This window comes from Clarias gariepinus, chromosome 18 (assembly GCF_024256425.1).
Source record: "Clarias gariepinus isolate MV-2021 ecotype Netherlands chromosome 18, CGAR_prim_01v2, whole genome shotgun sequence".
NCBI classification, from domain to species: Eukaryota; Metazoa; Chordata; class Actinopteri; order Siluriformes; family Clariidae; genus Clarias; species Clarias gariepinus.
The window spans coordinates 29,442,501-29,464,102 of record NC_071117.1 but is presented as its reverse complement, the minus strand read 5'-3'; the positions used below and the strand labels follow the sequence as shown (position 1 = coordinate 29,464,102).

The 21,602-nt window shown below is 42.8% G+C and overlaps 2 protein-coding genes across 5 annotated transcripts in view; one reads left to right on the top strand and one right to left on the bottom strand.

Moving 5' to 3' along the window:
* The first annotated feature begins 1,983 nt into the window (after nucleotides 1–1,983).
* Nucleotides 1,984–11,407, top strand: pgap6 (post-glycosylphosphatidylinositol attachment to proteins 6). 3 transcript variants are annotated; one of them, XM_053476432.1, is made up of 13 exons: nucleotides 1,984–2,053; nucleotides 2,494–2,671; nucleotides 2,932–3,142; nucleotides 3,423–3,547; nucleotides 4,090–4,358; nucleotides 8,053–8,312; nucleotides 8,507–8,600; nucleotides 8,711–8,828; nucleotides 8,949–9,091; nucleotides 9,189–9,367; nucleotides 9,896–10,042; nucleotides 10,138–10,254; nucleotides 10,341–11,407. In XM_053476432.1, exons 2-13 carry the CDS (start codon nucleotides 2,544–2,546, stop codon nucleotides 10,632–10,634), a joined length of 2,085 nt encoding a protein of 694 aa, XP_053332407.1. In that variant the 5' UTR covers nucleotides 1,984–2,053; nucleotides 2,494–2,543; the 3' UTR covers nucleotides 10,635–11,407. The 3 variants fall into 3 exon arrangements, with proteins under 3 accessions (XP_053332407.1, XP_053332406.1, XP_053332405.1); XM_053476431.1 differs by having other exon boundaries at nucleotides 2,015–2,176; nucleotides 8,952–9,091; XM_053476430.1 differs by having other exon boundaries at nucleotides 2,015–2,176.
* Nucleotides 11,408–11,848: 441 nt separating this feature from the next.
* rgs11 (regulator of G protein signaling 11) overlaps nucleotides 11,849–21,602 on the bottom strand; it is a 17,449-nt gene continuing 7,695 nt past the window's right edge. The window contains exons 9-17 of one of the 2 annotated variants that reach the window (XM_053477125.1): nucleotides 17,423–17,491; nucleotides 15,175–15,198; nucleotides 14,972–15,036; nucleotides 14,620–14,733; nucleotides 14,277–14,392; nucleotides 14,066–14,153; nucleotides 12,804–12,942; nucleotides 12,548–12,630; nucleotides 11,849–12,397 (exon numbers count right to left, since the gene is read on the bottom strand). In XM_053477125.1, coding sequence (XP_053333100.1) covers nucleotides 12,292–12,397; nucleotides 12,548–12,630; nucleotides 12,804–12,942; nucleotides 14,066–14,153; nucleotides 14,277–14,392; nucleotides 14,620–14,733; nucleotides 14,972–15,036; nucleotides 15,175–15,198; nucleotides 17,423–17,491 — 804 coding nt within the window. In that variant the 3' untranslated portion in view covers nucleotides 11,849–12,291. The remainder of the gene's footprint in view (nucleotides 12,398–12,547; nucleotides 12,631–12,803; nucleotides 12,943–14,065; nucleotides 14,154–14,276; nucleotides 14,393–14,619; nucleotides 14,734–14,971; nucleotides 15,037–15,174; nucleotides 15,199–17,422; nucleotides 17,492–21,602) is intronic. The other variant, XM_053477126.1, reaches the window with a different exon arrangement.

The following is a 21,602-nucleotide window of genomic DNA, read 5'->3' as shown; positions in this document are numbered from 1 at the left end:
ACCTGTATATGCACTGAAAATAAAGACAAAATATCGACCTTACATTATCATTTCTAAAACTAATCTAACAGCTGGTTCAGATTTAGTGTATAGAAAACTGTCTTAACCTGTTTAAGTGTCTTGGATTACGAGCACCGAATATCATGTTTCACGCATGCGCTTCTTGTTTTGATGCTGAGCGTCACGTGATCACAACTGAGCCAACGGTTTTTCTCTCTCTTGTGCTGCGGAATCGTTTTCCCTGCTGGGTCTTAGTGCTCGTCTCTTACTGGTATAATCAACATTCATGCACGCGTGTACTGTTTACTATAACACTGTGACCCTGTGTGTGTGTAAAATATATTTTATTTTGTGTTCGGACGCGTGTGTGTACGTGCGTGTACTGTTTCTTATAACACACGTGTGTGTGCGCGAGTAAGGCAAAAGAAATTCTCAATACAGATGTTAAAACTCTATTTTCTTTTTTATAGCGGTGTGTGTGTGCGCGCTCGTGCGCGTAATTTGACATTGTGCCGGCTGTGTGTGTGTGTGAAACCCCCATTCACAAACACACACACACACACACACGCACAGAAATTAGGGCAAGAGACACACACTCTGCTCTCCGAAGAAACTCTTTTCAGAGGTAAGGTTCTGGGTCACTGGTTTGTTTGTTTGACTTTACAGCAGTGATTCTGTTAGTTTACTTCCGGAACGAATTATGCTCGTAATCCGAGGTTCCAATGTATATGTGTGTGTGTGTGTGTGTGTGTGTGTGTGTCTTTATGTATGTATGTATGTCTGTTTTTATGTCTGCATATCTATCTGTATGTCAGTTTGTCTGTCTATATGTATGTACGTATGTGTATGTCTGTCTGTCTGTATGTACCGCTTAAAGGTTTGGGATCACTTTCAAATTTATTAATTTTTCTTTACTGATTTATTTTCTACATTCTACAGCAATACTGTGAATTTCAAAACTATGAAATAACACATTCACATAGAACTGGGTAATAATGTAACAACAACAACGACAGTCAGTTGTGACTTTAAGACATGAAGGTCTGGTGTTCCGGACCAGGTCTCACAAGAACAGTATTGTGTCGAGTGTGTTAGTAAAACCCATCGAGCTCCATGATGATGAAACTGTCTCTCATGAAGACCAAAACTGAGCTCTGCTGCAGAGGAGAAGTTCATTTAGAGTCACCAGCCTCAGAAATCACCAATTAACAACCAGCAGCTCAGATTAGAGCCGTTATGAAGCTTTACAGAGCAGAAGGAGCAGATAAACATCTCAATATCAACTGTTCAGAGGAGATTATTGTGTGTTTGGGATAATAAACACCTTCAGTATTGTTTTACAGTGTAGAGAGAAATAAACATCAGGGACGAGCATGGAGGTGGAAGGGGTGTACCAACTTTTGAGCAGTAGTGTATGTTTGTATGTACAGTACGTATGTTGTCTGTATGTCTGTATGTCTGACAGACTTTACTGAATCTCCTGCAGTCCTTAGATCTCTGTCTGAAGTTTAATCTGCACCATCAGTGAATCTAAATGTGGAGTAAAAGTGATGTTATGAACAGTTATGTGTGGGATTTAATAATCTACTGTAAAATAATCTACTAATGCGCTACTGTCTCAATGTAAACAAACACCTGCACCAATAGATATTAATTAGAAAAGATAAAGTGAATATTTTTATAGTTCATATTTTCACTTTGGCTGAAAGACAGACAGTCATGTAGGTGGGCTTCAACAAATAATAATAATAATAATAATATTAATATCACTGATTACATTAAAGATCATCATTTAGCTTGAACCTTTTAACTGTTTCTACAAACTCTTTCTCCGTTAAAGACGGGTATTAAGGCTATTAACAGTAAAGAGAATCAGATATTTAATGAATTGCCAGTGTTGAGTAACCTGCGCAGACTCACTGACCAATCAGAGCGCACGGAGCTGGTGGGGGCGTGGTTAAACCGGAAAAGCGGTGAGGAAATAAAGCAACCCGGAAGTGAAGTACATGAGTGATTAGAACACACACACACACACACACAGAGCGCCGAACAAGTATGTGATTCTCCTTTTTCTTGACATTATTCATATGTGTGTGTGTGTGTGTTAGTGTGATGGCGGGAGTTCCCCTGAGGTGTCTGTGTCTGTGTCTCGCGCTGAGCCGCTGTCTCTCTCACGGTGAGTTTAATGAGATTTAACAGCAGTTTATCAGCTCAACAGTTACTCAGGAGGTTCACTTTAAACACTGCTCGCCTAATTTGGGAAACAGAACTGGAATTATTTACTTTATTGTTTGTTTACTGTGTATATAACTTTAACTTCATAAAGAATAAGTATTTTATTGTGTGAGGAAGCAGCACTTTACCTCAGGATCTGTAACTATATGTTCCGTTAGAGATAAAACTGCATTAACATGTAGGAAAGTGCTGTTGTCTTATTTGTTTATGTGTTTTGTTTACGCGCGCGCCTCCCGTGACGTCACTTCCGCTCGGCAGAAATCAGCCATGTCAGTGGGCTCTACTCCAGCTCGCCTCAGAGGCTCTCCATGTACACCTGGTTCGGGAACGCGCGGCTCTTCCGGTTCCGGGTTCCGGAAGGGGCGGAGCTTGTGCGCTGGTCCCTGACGGTGACGCGCGGCTCGGGGTTCAACTGCGGCGACCAGAACATCACTGTGTGAGATAAACACACACACACACACACACACACAAGTGGTCAAATATGACGTAACGTTTAATAAATATAACAGTTTTATGCAGTCAGCAGCTCGACCAATCACAATGCACATGTCATATGATTGACAGCTGCATCAGTGCCGAAAGCACCGCCCCCTTCTCATCATCATCTCTAATTTATAATAAACTTACATGAATCTAACTGCGTGTGTGTGTGTGTGTGTGTGTGTGTGTGTATGTGTATGATTGCCCCTCTGACAGACATTTCCGGTCCGGAGCGCCGCCGGTCATTAACCCCATCGGCACGGCGTTCCCGGACTCCACGGCGTTCTCGCTGGCCTTCAACCTGACCGTGAGTGTGAGCAGCGCCCAGAGCGGCAGCGTCACGCTGTTCAACCTGACGCGGCCCGCGGACGGAGACTGGTTCATCGCCGCGCATCTCCCTAAAGACAACGGCAAGATACAGCAGCAGGTAAACCGGGGATGTGTACGGGTCTGTGTTAGAGCTGTGTGTTCACTCAGTCATCAGTCTGCTGCAGCATCAGAGGAATAAAACACTGACACTGGAGACTCCTTACTGAACAATGAGCTGTTACTATAGAAACGCTCACACCTTTAGACCAATCAGAGCGCAGGACTTAGCGCAGTTTTAGCAAAGAAATGCTTTCAGTCTGTGTGTGTGTGTGAGCAAAAAAATAGATTTAGCACAAAGTCACTTGTAAACAAAATGGTGTGTGTGTGTGTGTGTGCAGGGACTGCCATCGTGTTCGTACTCGTTGCAGCCGCAAATGTACGTGAGGAGAGCCGTCGACACGCCGATCCTGCAAACCAACATTCCACTCGCACAAACACTCACTCAACAGCACGTGCAGTACAGGTGCGTGTGTGTGTGACCTGTGAAGTATGCGTACGTAAGAGGAACTTGTTTTTGTTAGTTAAAGAATTCTATTAAAAAAACAAACCATACACACACACACACACACAGACCGGTCTCTCTAGGTTTCCTGAAACTGAAAAAAGTTTCTCTGCAGCGTACAGACTCTCAGTCTGATCACATCTCATCTTTTTTATTTAACTTCATAATGTTTTAGTTTATATTTTATTTTAAACTTTATATATATAAAATTTAAAATATATATTATCAGCTCAGTATTTAACTGTAATCTCTCAGCAGTTAGTTGAGTGTGTGTGTGTGTGTGTGTGTGTGTTAAAACCCTGAATTACATGTCACTCACATCCTTATCACTTGATCTCACACACACACACCACCTCATTGTCCCAATACTTATGGACCTGACAGTGTTCATTCTCTGATTCTAGCATTAACACGGTGTGTGTGTTGTGTTATCGTAGCTGTTGTGTAGACATGCCGTTGTCATGGTGTGTGTGTGTGTGTGTGTGTGTGATCTTCTGTTGCAGGGTGTTTGTTCCTGAGTTCTCCTCCGAGCTCGGCGTCTTCCTCCAATCCTGCTCTGTACAGACCGCTCCCGTGAGCGACTGTTCGCTGTCCATCACATTAGGCTCCGCCTCTCTGGGCCGGAGCTCGGCGATGGTGGTGAACTGCTCAGGGGGCGGGCCCTGCTCCGCCTCTCTCCCCAATCCGCCCTGGAACACCTGGGTGAGAGTCTCGCTGGACTTCAGTCAAGCCAACGTCAGCACCGCCTTCAGCATCTGCGCCAACTACACAGGTGGGTCACATGACTCCCAGTGTCCAGGTGATGAGGACACGCCCCTTTCCTATCTCACTGTCACGTCTTAATTACGCCTTCTCTGGGGAACAGTGTGGAGCAGCTCAGGTTACTAACGCTCACTCACTCACCTGTCTCTCTCTCTGTCTTTCTCTCCATCTCTTTCTCTCTCTCTGGTGCATGCTGGGAGTAAGTGGGGCGTTTGTGTGTATGGGGAACCACCGGGTACATGTGCACGGGGTTTGAACTCACTCACGTGTCGTCACGGTGTGAAAGTGGCGTCTGCAGTGAGCGTGGAGAGTTGTTGTTTAGCTGTGGGTGAAGTTGTGGGACATGATAATGTCAGAGAGGAATCGAGTCACTATCTCGAATGTCCCGCTGTTTATTAGTGATGACGTTTTAACACAAGCACTGTCCCGCTATGGAAAACTGGTCTCCTCCATTAATAAGATTCCAATTGGTGGCGTTTCTCCTTTACTGAAACACGTTGTATCCTTTAGACGCTCAGTTTACATGATTGTAACAAATGACGCTGATCTAGACCTCGCGCTGAATTTCCGAGTGGATGACTTTGATTATGTGGTTTTTATAACCACTGACAAGATTAAATGTTTTGGCTGTGGAACAATCGGCCATTTGGTCCCAGCAAACAAGGAGAGAGTGGCCGTGTGGCTGGCGCGGAAAGTGCAGTTAATGACGGGGAACAATCGGCCAAAGACTCCGCGGAGGTGAAATCAGAGGTGGCGTGGGTGAGCGCTCATGATAGCGCTCATGGCGCTAGGATTGCAAGGAGAGTGCAGCGGTTTCAGTGGAGGAGGAAACCCAAAGTGTAAAAGATGTTGAAGAGGAGGGAGACAAAGGTGAGTCAAGCGATAAAATGGTGTTGGAAATTAACGTTGGGGATGTTCGAGAGACTGACAATAGGCCTAATGAAACTGGTGTAGAACAAACAGTGTTTAAGGTGCCACTGAAAAGGAAAAAGTCAGACAAAGTAAACAATTCTCGCCAGGCTAAGAAAGTAGATCTTGAAGATGTTCCTGATCAGATCGATTCAGAGAGTGAAAGTGAGTCATCTGACTCAAGCGTAACTTTGTCACAAAGTGAGTTTTCCAACCGTAATTATGACATAGATGATATTAAACTGTTCCTTAAGTTAACGAAGAGTAAGAGAGGGGTTCTAGTCAATGAGTACTTCCCAGATGTGGGACAGTGTGTAGAAAAAAACAAAAGCCTCATGGCAGAAGACAGTTTTTCAAATAAAGAAGTGTCCCGGTTAAAGAACATAATGCGGAAACTTAACATGGACCTGAATGATGGCGGTGAAAAAGTTTAAATTAATAAAAATGATTTATAGTAGTCTGGTTTTACTTCTGTTTCTATTTATGAGTATGACTGAAGTGTGTGTTGCATCACTTAATGTAAATGGTGCTAGAAATAACGGAAAAAGAGCTGAACTGTTTGAAGTTATTAAACAAAAAAAATAGATGTTATTTTTATTCAAGAGATACACAGTGACGTTATAAATGCTGCTGATTGGATGCAGGATGGGATGGTGTTTCTGTCCTAAGTCACAAAACCACACTTGGTGGTGGTGTGGGGATTTTATTTTCTAAACATTTTTTTGTCCAATTTCATATCAAGTTGATGAGATTGTGAAAGGAAGGCTTTTAAAAATAAGAGCAATTTTTGAAAAACATGTTCTGATCTTTGTTTGTGCTTACGCACCAACATTGGCAATGGAAAGATTGTTGTTTTTAGATATGCTTAGTTCTACAATACAAAGTTGTAGTACAGAAGAATATTTATTTTTAGGTGGTGATTTTAATTGTACAGAAAATCCTATTGACAGAAATCACACTGAGCCCCACATGCTTTCACGTGAACGTCTTATTAAAGTTATAAATATGAATGATTTATGTGACATTTGGAGACATTTTCATGATGGACAGAGACAGTATACATGGGCTTATGCTTACGATAATTCTCTGTCTCTTGCAAGACTAGATCGTTTTAATAGTTTTAAACATCAGTTAGGTATTTTTTAAGGCTGTGTAATTTCTCCAGTTGGTTTTTTTTTGATTATCAAATGATTTTGTGTTCCTAGCACATTTCTATTTTTATTTTTAGTTCTATTTTTCCTAGTTTCATTTATTTTTTTAATTTAATTTCTATCGTATTTCTTTTATTCATATTTATTTCTTATTTGTAAACTTTAATTCTCTTTTAGGGTCAATGGCAGTCGTATAATGCATTTCACTACATTTCGTACTGTGTATGTTTGTGTATGTGACAAATAAAATTTGAATTTTATATTTTACCTTGTTATCCAAACTGGAGGGTTGTAAGGGACCTTTTCTAGATGCTGAAAAACCCTTGTGCTTGGACTTGTCTACAGATCCTGGCGAAGATCTTTACAAAATATGTGTTAAAGTCTTGAATAAAAAAGTACTGAATGAAAAAGTAGACATGCCCTGGTGTAAAATATTGGGTGTAGAAGAAAATGTAAAACCTGAATGGAGGTCACTGCATAATCCACCGTTATCTAAACGTGAAGGGGATATACAGTGGAGACTTCTTCACTGTGCCATTGCAGTTAATGCTTGTGTCTCAGTTCTTAATCCTGAAGTCATTGCTGATTGCCCTTTCTGTTCAAAAAGAGAAACTGTCTTTCATGCCTTCATGGAATGTGACAGACTGAAACCTTTATTTTTACTTATGGAAAAAAATCTCACCTCCTTTAATGAATTGTTTTAAATGAGAATGTTTATCTTTGGTTTTAATTATGTTTGATTTAATAGGGTCACATGTCAGCTTTTGAACTTTGTCCTAGGTCAGGCCAAGTTAGCCATTTATATGAGCAGGAGAAATAAGGTTGTCTGGTGAAGACATGGTGGCAATGTTTCTAAATCTGGTGGAATCACGAGTGTTGATTGATTTTTGTTTTTTATGAGTCTACAAAGGATTTGACAACATTTCATTGAGATGAAATGGAGTCGTAATGGGGCTTTGTACTCAGTTGTTGAAGAAGAGTTATCTTTTTCACATTTGATGTAGTTTACTTCTTCCTTCTTTGGTACTTATGTGATATAATGTAATGTTGAAATTGTTAAAACAAGTATTAACAAAGTGTGACCCATAGTAATAAAGAGCAATTAAACTCTCTCTCTCCCTGCTTCTCTTTCTCTGTCTGTCTCTCTCTCTGTCTGTCTCTCTCTCTGTCTCTCTCTGTCTCTCTCTCTCCCTGCTTATCTTGCTGTCTGTTTCTCTCTCTGTCTGTCTTTCTCTCTCTCTCTCTCTCTCCCTTTTCTTTCTCTGTCTCTCTCTCTGTCTGTCTCTTTCCCCCTCTCCCTCTCTTTTTCTCTTTCTGTTTCTCTCTCTCTCTCTCTCTCTCTCTCTCTCTCTCTGTCTCTCTGTCTCTCTGATTCAAGACTCGGAGGTGTTTTGTTTGCGTGAGAGATATTTACATTGGTTTTGCCAAAGCTTAGAAATAAATCACAATAAAATAACAGGAGTAAAAACTGAAAAAAAAGTGTAGAAAGAGTAATAATAAATAAATGAATATAAACATAGTACAGAGTTTGAAGAGTTAAAGTCCAGATAAAGTGACTCTTGTCAGCATATGTACATATTTTTATTATAATAGTAGTAATAATACGTCTCTCTCTCTCTCTCTGTCCCTCTCTCTGTCCCCCAGTGGGCTGTGCCCCCCCGAGCGTGGAGTCAGACGTGAACGTGTCGTTCCCCCTGAGCGCCTCGTCCCTCGCCGCGCCCCTCAGTAACTCCTGTCTCCGGACCGCGGCGGTGCTGCGTGAGACGCAGGACGTCTTCTCCGTACGCTTCACTGTCGCTAATGGCAGCGTGACCGCGCCCGCCCTCACGCCCACCCTGCTGCCCCTGGAGCTGGAGTCCGCCGACAGTGGGGGGGCGCTCATCCTGCAGCTCGACCTCAACACGGTGTGTGTGTCTGTGTGTGTGTCTGTGTGGGTGTGTGTGTCTGTGTGGGTGTGTGTGTCTGTGTGGGTGTGTGTGTCTGTGTATGTGTGTGTTCTTATAACAAAATGTTCAAATAGTTTCACTGCTCTTATACATTTCCAATTTGCTGCCATGTGTGTGTGTGTGTGTGTGTGTGTGTGTGTGTGATATTCCAGACCTCTGTGATTGGTCCATTGGCCAGTGTGAGGGCGTGTCTTACACCTTCTGCTCCTGTTCTTCAGCTCAACACCAGCCAGTCATGTGATGCAGGTGTGTTATCACTCCAACACACACACACAGGACCGCACGTAAAAACCTCTCTCAATAAAAAATAGTGACGTGTTTACATTTTAAGCGTGTGTGTGTGTGTGTGTGTGTAGCGTTCATGACAGGGTATCCTCTCCAGGTGAGCGTTAACGAGACGCGGACGTTGTTGAGGATTCCATTTCCTCGTGCAGTGACGTGGTACCTGAGCCTGCAAAGCATCTGTAACGACAGGTACACACACACACACACACACACACACACCCAGATGCCTGTAACTGGTTTGATGAGATCATGAAGTGCTGGAGCACAGTGTTAATGTGGTTGCCATGGTGACAGTAGCGTCTGTGTTAGCAGCGCGGCGTGTGTGAACGTCTCGGCGGCGGTGGGCGTGTCAGCGAGTGTGAGCGCGTGTGTGGACGAGTGCGGTCCGTACGGAGACTGCAAGCTGCTGCGCTCACAGAGCTACCTGTACGCTGCCTGTGTGTGTAACACCGGTGAGACACACACACACACACACACACACACTTCACAGAGGTGGCTTTTTTCTTGTTTATTTCTAAACCTTGTGTGTGTGTGTGTGTGTGCGCCCAGGCTGGTTGGGGTGGAGCTGCTCAGACGGTTCGAGCGCTCTGTCGTTCTCTCGTCAGTTAGCGGCGGCGCTCCTGCTCACGCTCAGTAACCTGCTGTTCCTCCCCCCCATCGTGGTGGCGCTGTACCGAGGGTACCACCCCGAGGCCATCGTCTACCTCCTCACCATGTTCTTCTCCACCGTGTGTATCCCACACACACTCCACACACACACACACTTCACACCTGGAACTCCTGTAAAGTCATATTGACAGTTTTTGTGATGAAGCGCTGAGGGCGCGCGCGGTTTACTTACAGACTCCAGGGGGCGCTGTGGGACCTGCCATAACACACACACTGCTACATTACGCAGATGTATTAGATCGCATCTCTTACGGAACGCTCTGAGCTTCAATCATTCATCTTACTGTTAATTAACACGCAGACAGATCTGATTTCAACACACACACACACACACACACACACGGTGTGTGTCAGCGGTGAGTGTCATTGATATTAATAATGATAATAACAACAGTGCTGATAAATTGATTGACAGATATAATCATCGTACACAGTTTATTTATGAATAAATAAACTCGTCACTATGGTTACACACCTGACGTGTTTAATGATGTCATAGCGACGCTCTTACTTCATTCTTTTAATTCAATATTGTTTTTAACTAACTGTATAATGTACAGTGTGTGTGTGTGTGTGTGTGTGTGTAGTTCTACCACGCGTGTGACCAGCCCGGCGTGACCGTGCTCTGTATCATGGACTACGACACGCTGCAGTTCTGCGACTTCCTGGGCTCGGTGGTGGCCGTCTGGGTGACCATCGTCTGCATGGCCCGACTGCAGTACACACTGAAATACGTAGGGCCAGTGTACACACACACACACACACACACACACACACACACACACACACACACAGTCAGATCAGATAACGCGTCTCTCCCATGCTGCAGGTACTCTTCATGGGCGGGACGCTCCTTATCGCCATGGCGATGCAGCTGGACCGCAGAGGCCTGTGGAACCTTCTAGGTCCTGTGCTGTTTGCGTTAGCCATCATGCTAACTGCCTGGGTAAGAGTCTGATGGCGTTCAGTCAGAATCCGATCTTCTACACGTCACCATGACGACGATGACGATGATTTTTAATCACTTTACAGATATATCGCAGTGTGAAGCGGCGTCACTGTTACCCGCCCGCGTGGAAGCGCTGGGTTTTCTTCCTGATACCCGGCATCGCGTCGGCGGTCATCGGGCTGTGCGTGTACGCGTTCGCTCAGACCGACAGCAACTACTACTACACACACTCCATCTGGCACATCATGGTGGCCACCAGCGTGGTGTTCCTCCTGCCGCCGCGCGAGGACAACGTCCCGCCCTGGGGCTGGCCGCGCAAACTCTGCGGATACAGGATGTGTCTGAACCAGGAGACGGAGCTTCACGTCACACCCTGAAGGAACGACAACGGAACCGACAACACGGCGGGCGGGACTTAATGAACATCTCGCAGAGGGGTGGGGAGGGGTGTGATGTCACTGCTGATGAAAGTGTTGTTGTTGTTGTTGTTCTTTACAGTGTCATTAGACACGGCCAGTAGCACTGCACTCTAGTTCTTCTTTACACTCGTTCCTTTACTGTGGCCAAAAGGGGTATTATTATATACACTAACATGTGTGAGAGAGTGTGTGTGTGTGTGTGTGTGTGTGTGTTTTAATATCTGTTCAGGGTCTTGATTTAATCAGGAGAAACAATGCAGCTTTATTCACCTTTAAAAAAGGAAAAGTACTGCTGCTTACGGCACTTTTATAAATTATACATGAAGTTTTGGTTTGAGCAAGTGTGTGTGTGTGTGTGTGTGTGTGTGTATGTGTGTGTGTGTACGAGAGAAACCTTTTATTTTTAAATTATTATTTTATGCCATTTTTGGCCCTGAAGCTGGTGTTAAGGTCTATGGATGACTCTGGACCTCTTTGGTACTTCACTGTAGTGTGTTTGTGTTCCAGTATTGCAATCATAAGTATGTATGATGATCATAAGTATGAGATGAAATGATGATTAATAAGAGCTCAGGTTCTACAGAGGAAAATATGAAGTTACTTACAATAAAATATGAGAATGTTTTATCAATCAAAGAATGTTTTATCAACTTTTTCTTCTGTTACTTTGTAAACATTTATAACCTTTGATGATTCCTAATAAAGCGATTCCTCAATTACGTCCCACAAAAGTCCTTTTGTTTTTTTGTGGTGTTTTGGTGGAGGATCTCCTCACTGACCCTACACTCGTTTATTCCCTCTGCCCTCTGTGTCCGCAGCTCACACACACACACACACACGCAGTAGAAAGACCACACGCTCAGTGTGTTTTATTTAACACATCCGTACGTGCCCGTGAACGCGTCGGTGCTGCTGCGGGTCAGAAAGAGTCGCAGAGTCGTTGTTTATTGATCGCGTTTCTGTTTTTAACTCCAGTGTCTGAATATTTCATAAACACGAGCCGTTAGTGCAGAGAGTGAGGAGCTGAACACTGCTTTATTTCTGAGATTCATAAGGACAGGTTCGGGAGGAACACACACACACACACACACACACACACACAGAATTGAAACACGTTCTGATGAGAGACTCTTCACACTATAGCTGGTGTGAGGTGTTAACGTGTGTGTGTGTGTTTATTAGGTGTAAACTAAACAACACAGTAGTTCAGTAAAAATACATACAAACACATTTAACATTAAGAGAAACTAATAAACCGACATGAGGAGATGAAACGGTTTAGTGTTAATAAATATAATAATTTATAATGTGAGTAAATAATCTCGAATAGTCTCTAACTGCAGACCTCCACACTACAGGCAGGAAATATCACACAAATGCAGCCTGTGTGTGTGTGTGTGTGTGTGTGTGTGTGTCGGTGCATTACACAGAAGTCTACTTCTTTCATCAGGTCGATGTGAGAAACTAAAACAGAAACTTTGTTACTGGGTTTCCATGGCAACCTGCTGACCAATAAACATCAAACAAAATCAAAACAGCTTCGAACTCAGAACTTCGGTTCTATACTTTGCATAAACTACTGTGTGTGTGTGTGTGTGTGTGAGAGAGAGAGAGATTAAGTTCCTGCAGTTCCAGCGCTGTTCTTTCCGTTTTCGTCTCCTGTTTGTACCAGTGAAGCTGCGTAGCTCGAGTTTCGCTGACGACGCATACACGGGAACACACTGCGCACACACACACACACACACACACACACACACACACACACACACACACAGGGGTGTATAAGGGCTTTTTTAAAAGACATTTTAATGATAAATATTTGGTATTGATATATGGTGTGTGTGTGTGTGTGTGTGTGTGTGTGTTTATACCTCTTCTTTGTTTCCTGTGGTACAAAAGCTTTCACTAACAAGCTCTTGTACAGTTCAGACTTCAAGTAGCGAGAGTACGAGTCCTGCACACACACACACACACACACACAACAAAACTCATTGTTCCTGTAAATATGTATTTTATATATAATTTCAGTATTAATTATAATTAATATCTAATAATTATTATAATTATCTATAAATTCTGATGTGTGTGTGTGTGTGTGTGTGCGCGCCGTGTTCCTAAAGCTCTCACCTTCTTCATCAGGATGTAGATGTGCATCTGCGCGCTGTCGAACACGAAGCGGTCCGGGTTCTTCATCCCCTCCAGAGTCACAGACATCGTCTTCCCGTCAATGTTCACAGAGTTTATGGCTCCAGGGGCGAGGTACTGTCTGTACAGCACACACACACACACACACACAGTAAAGTGCTGCAAACACAAAGTCAGTGTGAGTCAGTGTGAGTGTGTAAGTGAGTGTAAGTCTGCGTGAGTCAGTATGAGTGTGTCAGTGTGAGTGTGTCAGTGTGAGTCAGCGTGAGTGAGTCAGTGTGAGTCAGCGTGAGTCAGTGTGAGTCAGTGTGAGTCAGTGTGAGTGTAAGTCAGCTTGAGTCAGTGTGAGTCAGCGTGAGTGTGAGTCAGTGTACAGTAAGTGTGAGTCAGCATGAGTCAGTGTGAGTGTGTCAGTGTGAGCGTGAGTCAGCGTGAGTGTGAGTCAGCGTGAGTCAGTGTGAGTCAGCGTGAGTGTGAGTCAGCGTGAGTCAGTGTGAGTCAGTGTGAGTGTGAGTCAGCGTGAGTCAGCGTGAGTCAGTGTGAGTCAGTGTGAGTGTAAGTCAGCTTGAGTCAGTGTGAGTCAGCGTGAGTGTGAGTCAGTGTAAGTGTGAGTCAGCGTGAGTCAATGTGAGTGTGTCAGTGTGAGCGTGAGTCAGTGTGAGTCAGCGTGATTGAGAGTCAGCGTGAGTGTAAGTCAGTGTGAGTGTGTGTCAGCGTGAGTGTGAGTCAGCGTGAGTGAGTCAGTGTGAGTCAGCGTGAGTGAGTCAGTGTGAGTCAGCGTGAGTGCGAGTCAGCGTGATTCAGTGTGAGTCAGTGTCAGCGTGAGTCAGTGTCAGCGTGAGTCAGCGTGAGTCAGCGTGAGTCAGTGTGAGTCAGCGTGAGTCAGCGTGAGTCAGTGTGAGTCAGTGTGAGTCAGTGTGAGCGTGAGTCAGTGTCAGCGTGAGTCAGTGTGAGTCAGCGTGAGTCAGTGTGAGTCAGCGTGAGTCAGTGTGAGTCAGCGTGAGTCAGCGTGAGTCAGTGTGAGTCAGTGTGAGTCAGTGTGAGCGTGAGTCAGCGTGAGTCAGTGTCAGCGTGAGACAGTGTGAGTGAGTCAGTGTGAGTGTAATTGTGAGTCAGTGTGTGAGTCAGTGTGAGTGTGAGTCAGTGTGAGTGTAATTGTGAGTCAGTGTGTGAGTCAGTGTGAGTGTGAGTCAGTGTGAGTGTAATTGTGAGTCAGTGTGTGAGTCAGTGTGAGTCAGTCTTACTTGTAAATCTCCTCCACTTTCTCTGGGACTTTGGACGTTTCTCCGTGTCTCATGTCCTCACACGCCTGCCAGAAGCACAGGTTCTCCGCTGAGACACAGAGAGACAGAGGAGTGAAGGAATACAGTAGGAGTGTAATGATGAGAGGAGACACAAACGTCACTAAGGTGTGTGTGTGTGTGTGTGTGTGTGTGTGTGTGTGTGTGTGTGTACCACTGAACTCTTTCTCCAGGTAGGTGAGGAACTCCTTTCTGCCCATCGGGTCGTTCAGCAGCTCCATAAAGCTGAAGCTCCATCGCTCCACACGCAGTTTTGTTGGCATGGCAACCCTGTTCAGTAAACTCAGGCCTTAAAACATGCATAAAGTGTTCTTACACACACACACACACACACACACACACACACACACACACTTACACCAGCAGGGGTCAGTATTTACTCAGCAAGAACTCTCAGGGATTTCTTTCATCCAATTTTATTCTACACCAGTGTCACTAATCCGTGTGTGTGTGTGTGTGTGTGTGTGTGTGTGTGTGTGTGTGTGTGTGAGACTCACATGTCTGCATTAATACTCCACAAACTGGTGTCATCTGTGATCCAGGGGTTGCTGGGAAGGCAGCCTTGCATTATCGGGTCATGGTTCATGTACTGGGTGCTGTACTTAACAAAACTACACACACACACACACACACACACACACACACACACACACATTATGGTCTAATCTACTCTACATAAAAGATCCATTAGTCGTGGCTGGAATGAAAGAGACAGCAAGTGTGGGCTATAAAACACTAATGGACTCACTTACACACACACACACACACACACACACACTCACACACACACACACACACACACACACACACACACACTCACACACACACTCACACACACAACTGAAATACCTTTCTAGGCAAACAGAGGACTTCACTCGGTTCCTTCGTTCCAGAGTCTGCTTGAGTTGCTCAACCTGCGTCCACACACACACACACACACACACACACACACACTAATATTCCTCTGTGTGTTGGGTTCTGCAGGAGCGACTGAGATGATTTGAATGAAATAAAATAAACAGTAAACAGTAAACAGTAGGGTGTGGTGTCACCTCCCTCCTGTAGAACTCAGTGTTCTGTTCTGAAAGTCAACAAGAAAATCATTTCATCTGTTAATTTTTGCTCAAATGTTATAAAGATTCTTTATTATTCTGATTCCTGGTTCATAGACTTTTACATTCTTTAGTTTAACTTCATACACACACACACACACACACACAGAGTTTATAAAGTGAATACTTACTGAATGACACCCATGATGAGGTGAAGGAGAGCGAGAGGAGAGATGGAGAGATGGAGAGATGAAGAGATGGAGAGATGGAGAGATGGAGAGATGGAGAGATGGAGAGATGGAGAGATGAAGAGATGGAGAGATGGAGAGATGAAGAGATGGAGAGATGAAGAGATGGAGAGATGAAGAGAAGGAGAGATGGAGAGATGGAGAGATGGAGAGGTGGAGAGATAGAGAGATGAAGAGATGGTTAGTGGGGACTTTATCTGCTTCAGTACTTTAGACAGTTTATTATATCTGTGGTTGATAAAGCAGGCGTTAGTGTAAATAACGTCACCTTTACGTCAAGCCTGAATGAAAACAGCAGCTTTTTACACCAGTACAGGTGTGTGTGAGACGTTAGTAACACACACACGTTATATTTCTGCTATAATAACAATATAGTCGTCCTGGTTTATAATATGTAAATGTTTAGAGCTTTATTAGTTTCATATTCTTTTCTTCATTTAGCCAAACGTCTGCCTGTGTGTGTGTGTGCGTGTGTGTGTGTGTGTGTGTGTGTGTGTGTGTGCGTGTGTGTGTGTGTGTGTGCTGTAACTCTGCAGTAACGTTGTGTGTAACTGTTTTAATTCCTGATGGGATTTACACGAGTTTCAGGTTTCCTTCCTGCTACCTGATAAACACACCTCAGCTGTCAATCACCACGTGTGTTCACACCTTAATTACATTTAGCCACGCCCACAAATCTCTATAAAAGTATTTTTTTATTATAAATCAGCACCTAAATGGTTAAAGAGCCCTTTTTTATTATTCATCTGGAATTAATAACAACTGTGTTTTACTACATTGTGTAATCAATAATGTGAACGATTTCTCAATAAAGTCCTCTAACTACACACTGTATACACACACTATACACACACACTATACACACTATATACACACACTATACACACTATAATCACTATACACACTATACACACACACTATATACACTATATACACACACACTATACACACACACTATATACACTATATATACACACAGTATACACACACACTATATAAACTATAATCACTATACACATTATATACACACACACTATATACTGTACTATACACACACTATACACACACACACACTATATACTGTACTATACACACACTATACACACACACACACTATATACTGTACAGTACACACAGTATATACACACACACTATACACATTATAATTACTATACACACTATATACACACACTATATACTGTACTATACACACACTATACACACACACACACACACACTATATACTGTACAGTACACACAGTATATACACACACACTATACACATTATAATTACTATACACACTATATACACACACTATATACTGTACTATACACACACTATACACACACACACACACACACACTATATACTGTACAGTACACACAGTATATACACACACACTATACACATTATAATTACTATACACACTATATACACACACTATATACTGTACTATACACACACTATACACACACACACACACACACTATATACTGTACAGTACACACAGTATATACACACACACTATACACATTATAATTACTATACACACTATATACACACACTATATACTGTACTATACACACACTATACACACACACACACACACACACTATATACTGTACAGTACACACAGTATATACACACACACTATACACATTATAATTACTATACACACTATATACACACACTATATACTGTACTATACACACACTATACACACACACACACACACACACTATATACTGTACAGTACACACAGTATATGCACACACTATACACACACACTATACAGAGAATTTTCCCACGGGGATCAATAAAGTAATTCTGATTCCGATTTTGATTCTATACACACGAGACTCAAAGAGAATAAAATCAGTTTATTGAAGCTATTATTAGATTTAACTTTATATTTATAAATTATTATAGTTAACTGAAATTCTGCTCATGTGACTGTAGTGTGTGTGTGTGTGTGTGTGTGTGTGTGTGTGTAACTCACCAGCTGCACTCGTGAGTTTGTGACGTTCCGTCTCTCAGGACCAAACTCCAAAATGTCCAAAGCACCGGGCTAAACACACACACACACACACACACACACACACACACACACACACACACATACACACACACAGAGTAAACATGTATATAACCCACAGACAGTCTAAGAGCTGGACACACACACACTCAGTGGCGCCACCCACTGGTTCACTGAGGAGCGCTGTTGAAGCTCAGAACTGTCTCCGCCTAAACCGCAGTTAATCCATAAATGGGCAAATGGGCGGAGCGAACAGAGCCTGGCTGTTGGTTGGAACACGCCTACTTAACTCAGTCTCCACAAGCTAGGTATGTTAGCTTTAGCTTGGATAAATTACTCTACACACCCGTGCGCGACACGCCCGCCTTGCGCGGCTCCACAGTACTGCTAGTGAGGTTAACCACCCTCATTACAGCTAGCGCGTTAGCTAAAGTGATGCACAGCAGACCGCTAGCGCCTTGGAATCAGCCACGCCCCTAATTAGGCCTTATTTTATTGCTTAATATAAATTTAACAGATGAGTTGCATAAATATACACCCCCTGTACAGGGATCCTGAATGTGAAGTCGAGCTCCGGAGCCCAGACCCGTGTGTGTGTGTGTGTGTGTGTGTGTGTGTGTGTACCAGGCTGTAAACATGTTTACTTCTGTTGTAAAGTTGTTATCATGGTTTTAAGTCACTCTGGTAAAGTCTCCAGTGTGTGTGTGTGTGTGTGTGTGTGTGTGCACTTTGTACCAGCCATCATCACAACAGAGGAGGTTACACTTCACTGAGGTTTCTCATAAATGTGAGTGTGTTGTGTGTTGTGTATAATGTGTGTTGTGTATAATGTGTGTTGTGTATAATGTGTGTTGTGATGTTTTTTTCTCTGATTAAATTCAGGATAAATAATTTCTTACATGATAAAATGTTTTAGATTTGTATTGTTTTTGTGCCGTGTGAACACGGAGCTTTCTGTGAAGATGTGCACGCATTAACACTCGATTTAATCATAGATTCATTTCCTCACTGCTTCACTGACTTCACTCAAAACACACACACACACACACACACACACAGAGGTGTAGCAATAGGGCAGGCGAGACAGGCAGTTGCCTGGGCCCCCGCATTTCCCCCATCTGTCAGCCAAAAGCGGGAAAAAGAAAACAAGAAGAGGAGGAAGAGAGGAAACACGACAGCGATTAGTTAAGTGATGGAGATAATGATCATTAATGACTTAATTATAATTATAAGACAAACTAGGGCTGGACAATAATTCGATATCAATATATATCGTGATAGAATTTTTTTCAATAACGGTGATATGATTTTTAAACACATTCCTGATATTTCAATATACATTTGAATTTATGAGCCAACGGTTTCTCTCTCTCTTGCGCTGTGGAATTGTGGGTAATCATCTCCCCTGCTGGGTCTTAGTTCTCGTCTCTCACTGGTATAATCAACATTATAACAGTACTGTTTACTATAACACTGACCACAAGTGTGTATAAAGCAAAAGCAAGTCTCATAGAGGGTAAAGATCCGTTTTTCCTCTCCTCTGGTGTTTCGTGACAGAGCGGAGTTTGTGTGTAAGGCAGAGAGTGTGTGTGTGTGTGTGTGTGTGTGTGTGTGTGCGAAGCTGAAAGGAGTTGGGGTTTTCGGGTAAAGGCGAGTGTGTGTCTATGTGTGCGCGCGCACACACACACACACACACACTCCTGAGAGTTTTATTTATTTGATAGTTTATTTCACATTTCTTGTTTGTAAATGCTAAATACAAATAAAAAAGTGAACCTTTTTTTTGTACTGTTTTTATTAAAGAAAAAATTTTATTATTTTAATAGGAGGAGCCTGGCGGTATTATAGACTTCAGTTTGCAGACGTCCATTGTGTGTGTGTCCTCCGCAGTTTGTTCCTGAGGATTTTTAATATTGTCCATATCGATATCGGAATTATATCGTATCGACCACAATTAAGAAATATATCGTGATATAAATTCTTGCCATATCGTCCAGCCCTATGACAAACCAGTGTTTTTGTTGTTCCAGCTTATTTTCCTTTAATAATGTTCTAGATTGTCTCATTTCTAATAGTGTTACTGGCTAGGGGTCACACGTGGTCTGCAGTAGGTGATAATGTTAATGAGGTGAACATCACCACCTGGCAGGTTTTGGTTACTGTGGTTTTCTGCCAGTGGAGAGCTCACAAAACTGTTTAAATACATATCATTACATTTACTTAGTTGCCATTTTTATTTAGCTCTTCTACATTCAAATAGTTGAGTTCACATAATTAGTTGTCAACTAACAATGAACTAATAGTTAATAAACTGTAAATTAAATTAAAACGATTAAATTAAAATGCTAATCATATGTTTCTGTATTCAGGAGCGTTGCTTGAGTTCCCGTCACCACCACCACCACCACCTCAGGGAGATCCAGGTACCCCAGTCCATCCTTCTGACAGGGAACATGGTAACCTCAGCACGTTAGATATAGTGTTATATCTCAATACATTTACTTTACAACTCCAGCAAATAAATCAACACAGCCAGTTGATAAACTAATAATAACTTAATAATGAATTAAGATGATTTCCATATATTTCTATTAATAGGAGCATTGCTTAAGTTCTCATCCCCGCTGCCTCTGGTGAGAGGAGCTTTGAGGTACATGAACATATGAACCAAGAGCGGTTCTCAGCACTGGCTCTAACCTCACCTGAACGGAACAGACCAAGGTCTCTGGATGTGAGGACGCAGTGACCGCATTTACTGTAGCTGAGGCTCGTGAGCTCACTGTCTAAAGCCACAATCCGTTACTGTAAAGAAGGAGATTGTTCTGTATCTTTAGGATTTTAGATTAATATCAAAGAAGATTATAGAAGAAGATTATAATTTATATAACCAAAAAATCTGCACTTAAAAATAAACTATTTATCTTATATGATGTGTTTTGACTATTTTATGTTGTATAAATGTATATTTAGGTCCCAAAGACATATTAATAAAATAATCTTTTAGAAGGGCCACATCTATTCATTTTGCCTGGGGCCCCCACTTCACCTTGGTTCGCCTCTGCACACACACACACACACACACACACACACACACACACACACGTACAGGAAACCTCAGTAATGGAATCCTCTTAAGCTTTGGAACAGAAGATGGATCCATTAAAGAGAAAGGCCGGGTCATATGACCTTCCCAAAACACACACACACACACACACACACACACACACACCATTCTCTCATTTATCCTCGAACCCAATTCTCTTCCCTCCATCACACTCACGCTGTATTAAACCCTCAGACCTCTCTCTCTCTCTCTCTCTCTCTCTCTCTAATCCCGACCCTGATGGTTTTGTCAGTAAAGTGGGACTCATGCTTTAATCTGATGTAATAAATATTTTAGAATTTAAAAGCTGTGTGTATGCGTGTGTGTGTGTGTGTGTGTGTGTGTGTACGAGGGCATGTGCTGGATTTTTCTTTACAGACACTACCACTAAAATTAAACAGCGCAAAACCTTTTTTTTTTTATGTAAGTGTTTTTAAAGGTCTCAGAAACAGCCGAGACTCCCCCGTCCGTCCTGCAGAGAAACTTCACTACGTTCATCTTCACACACACACAGTCGTTATCACAGTGTTAATGATTAATCATTAATACACACCTGCGGCCTTCACCTGTATGTTGTGTTAGATGAGAGAAGCTCTCGTACCCGAACCCTGAGCCGTGTCTTGAAAACAACACACTCACTGAGTTACTGTTAAATGAATCAGTTTAACCGTCCGCTCCCATCCTGAGAAACGCTACGGGACTCTGCAGACGAGACGTCCAGACGCCAGACAGGGAAACGAGACGGAGGAAGAACTCCGGATAAAGAATCAGATACCAGGAACAAAATACAGGAATAAAACCACCGCAGTGTACAGACTTACAGAGGAGACGATCAGCTTTCATCATGTACTGAGTGTGTGTGTGTGTGTGTGTGTGTGTGTGTGTGTGTGTACACAGTGTGCGTAAATATATAAAGAGTAGGGACTGTGTATGAAGCATGTACAGTGTGTGTATAGAGTGTCAGTGTGTGTGAATGTGTGTTTAGAGTGTAGTGTGTGCATATAGTACTTTATGTATTGTGTGTGTATAGTGTGTCTAGAG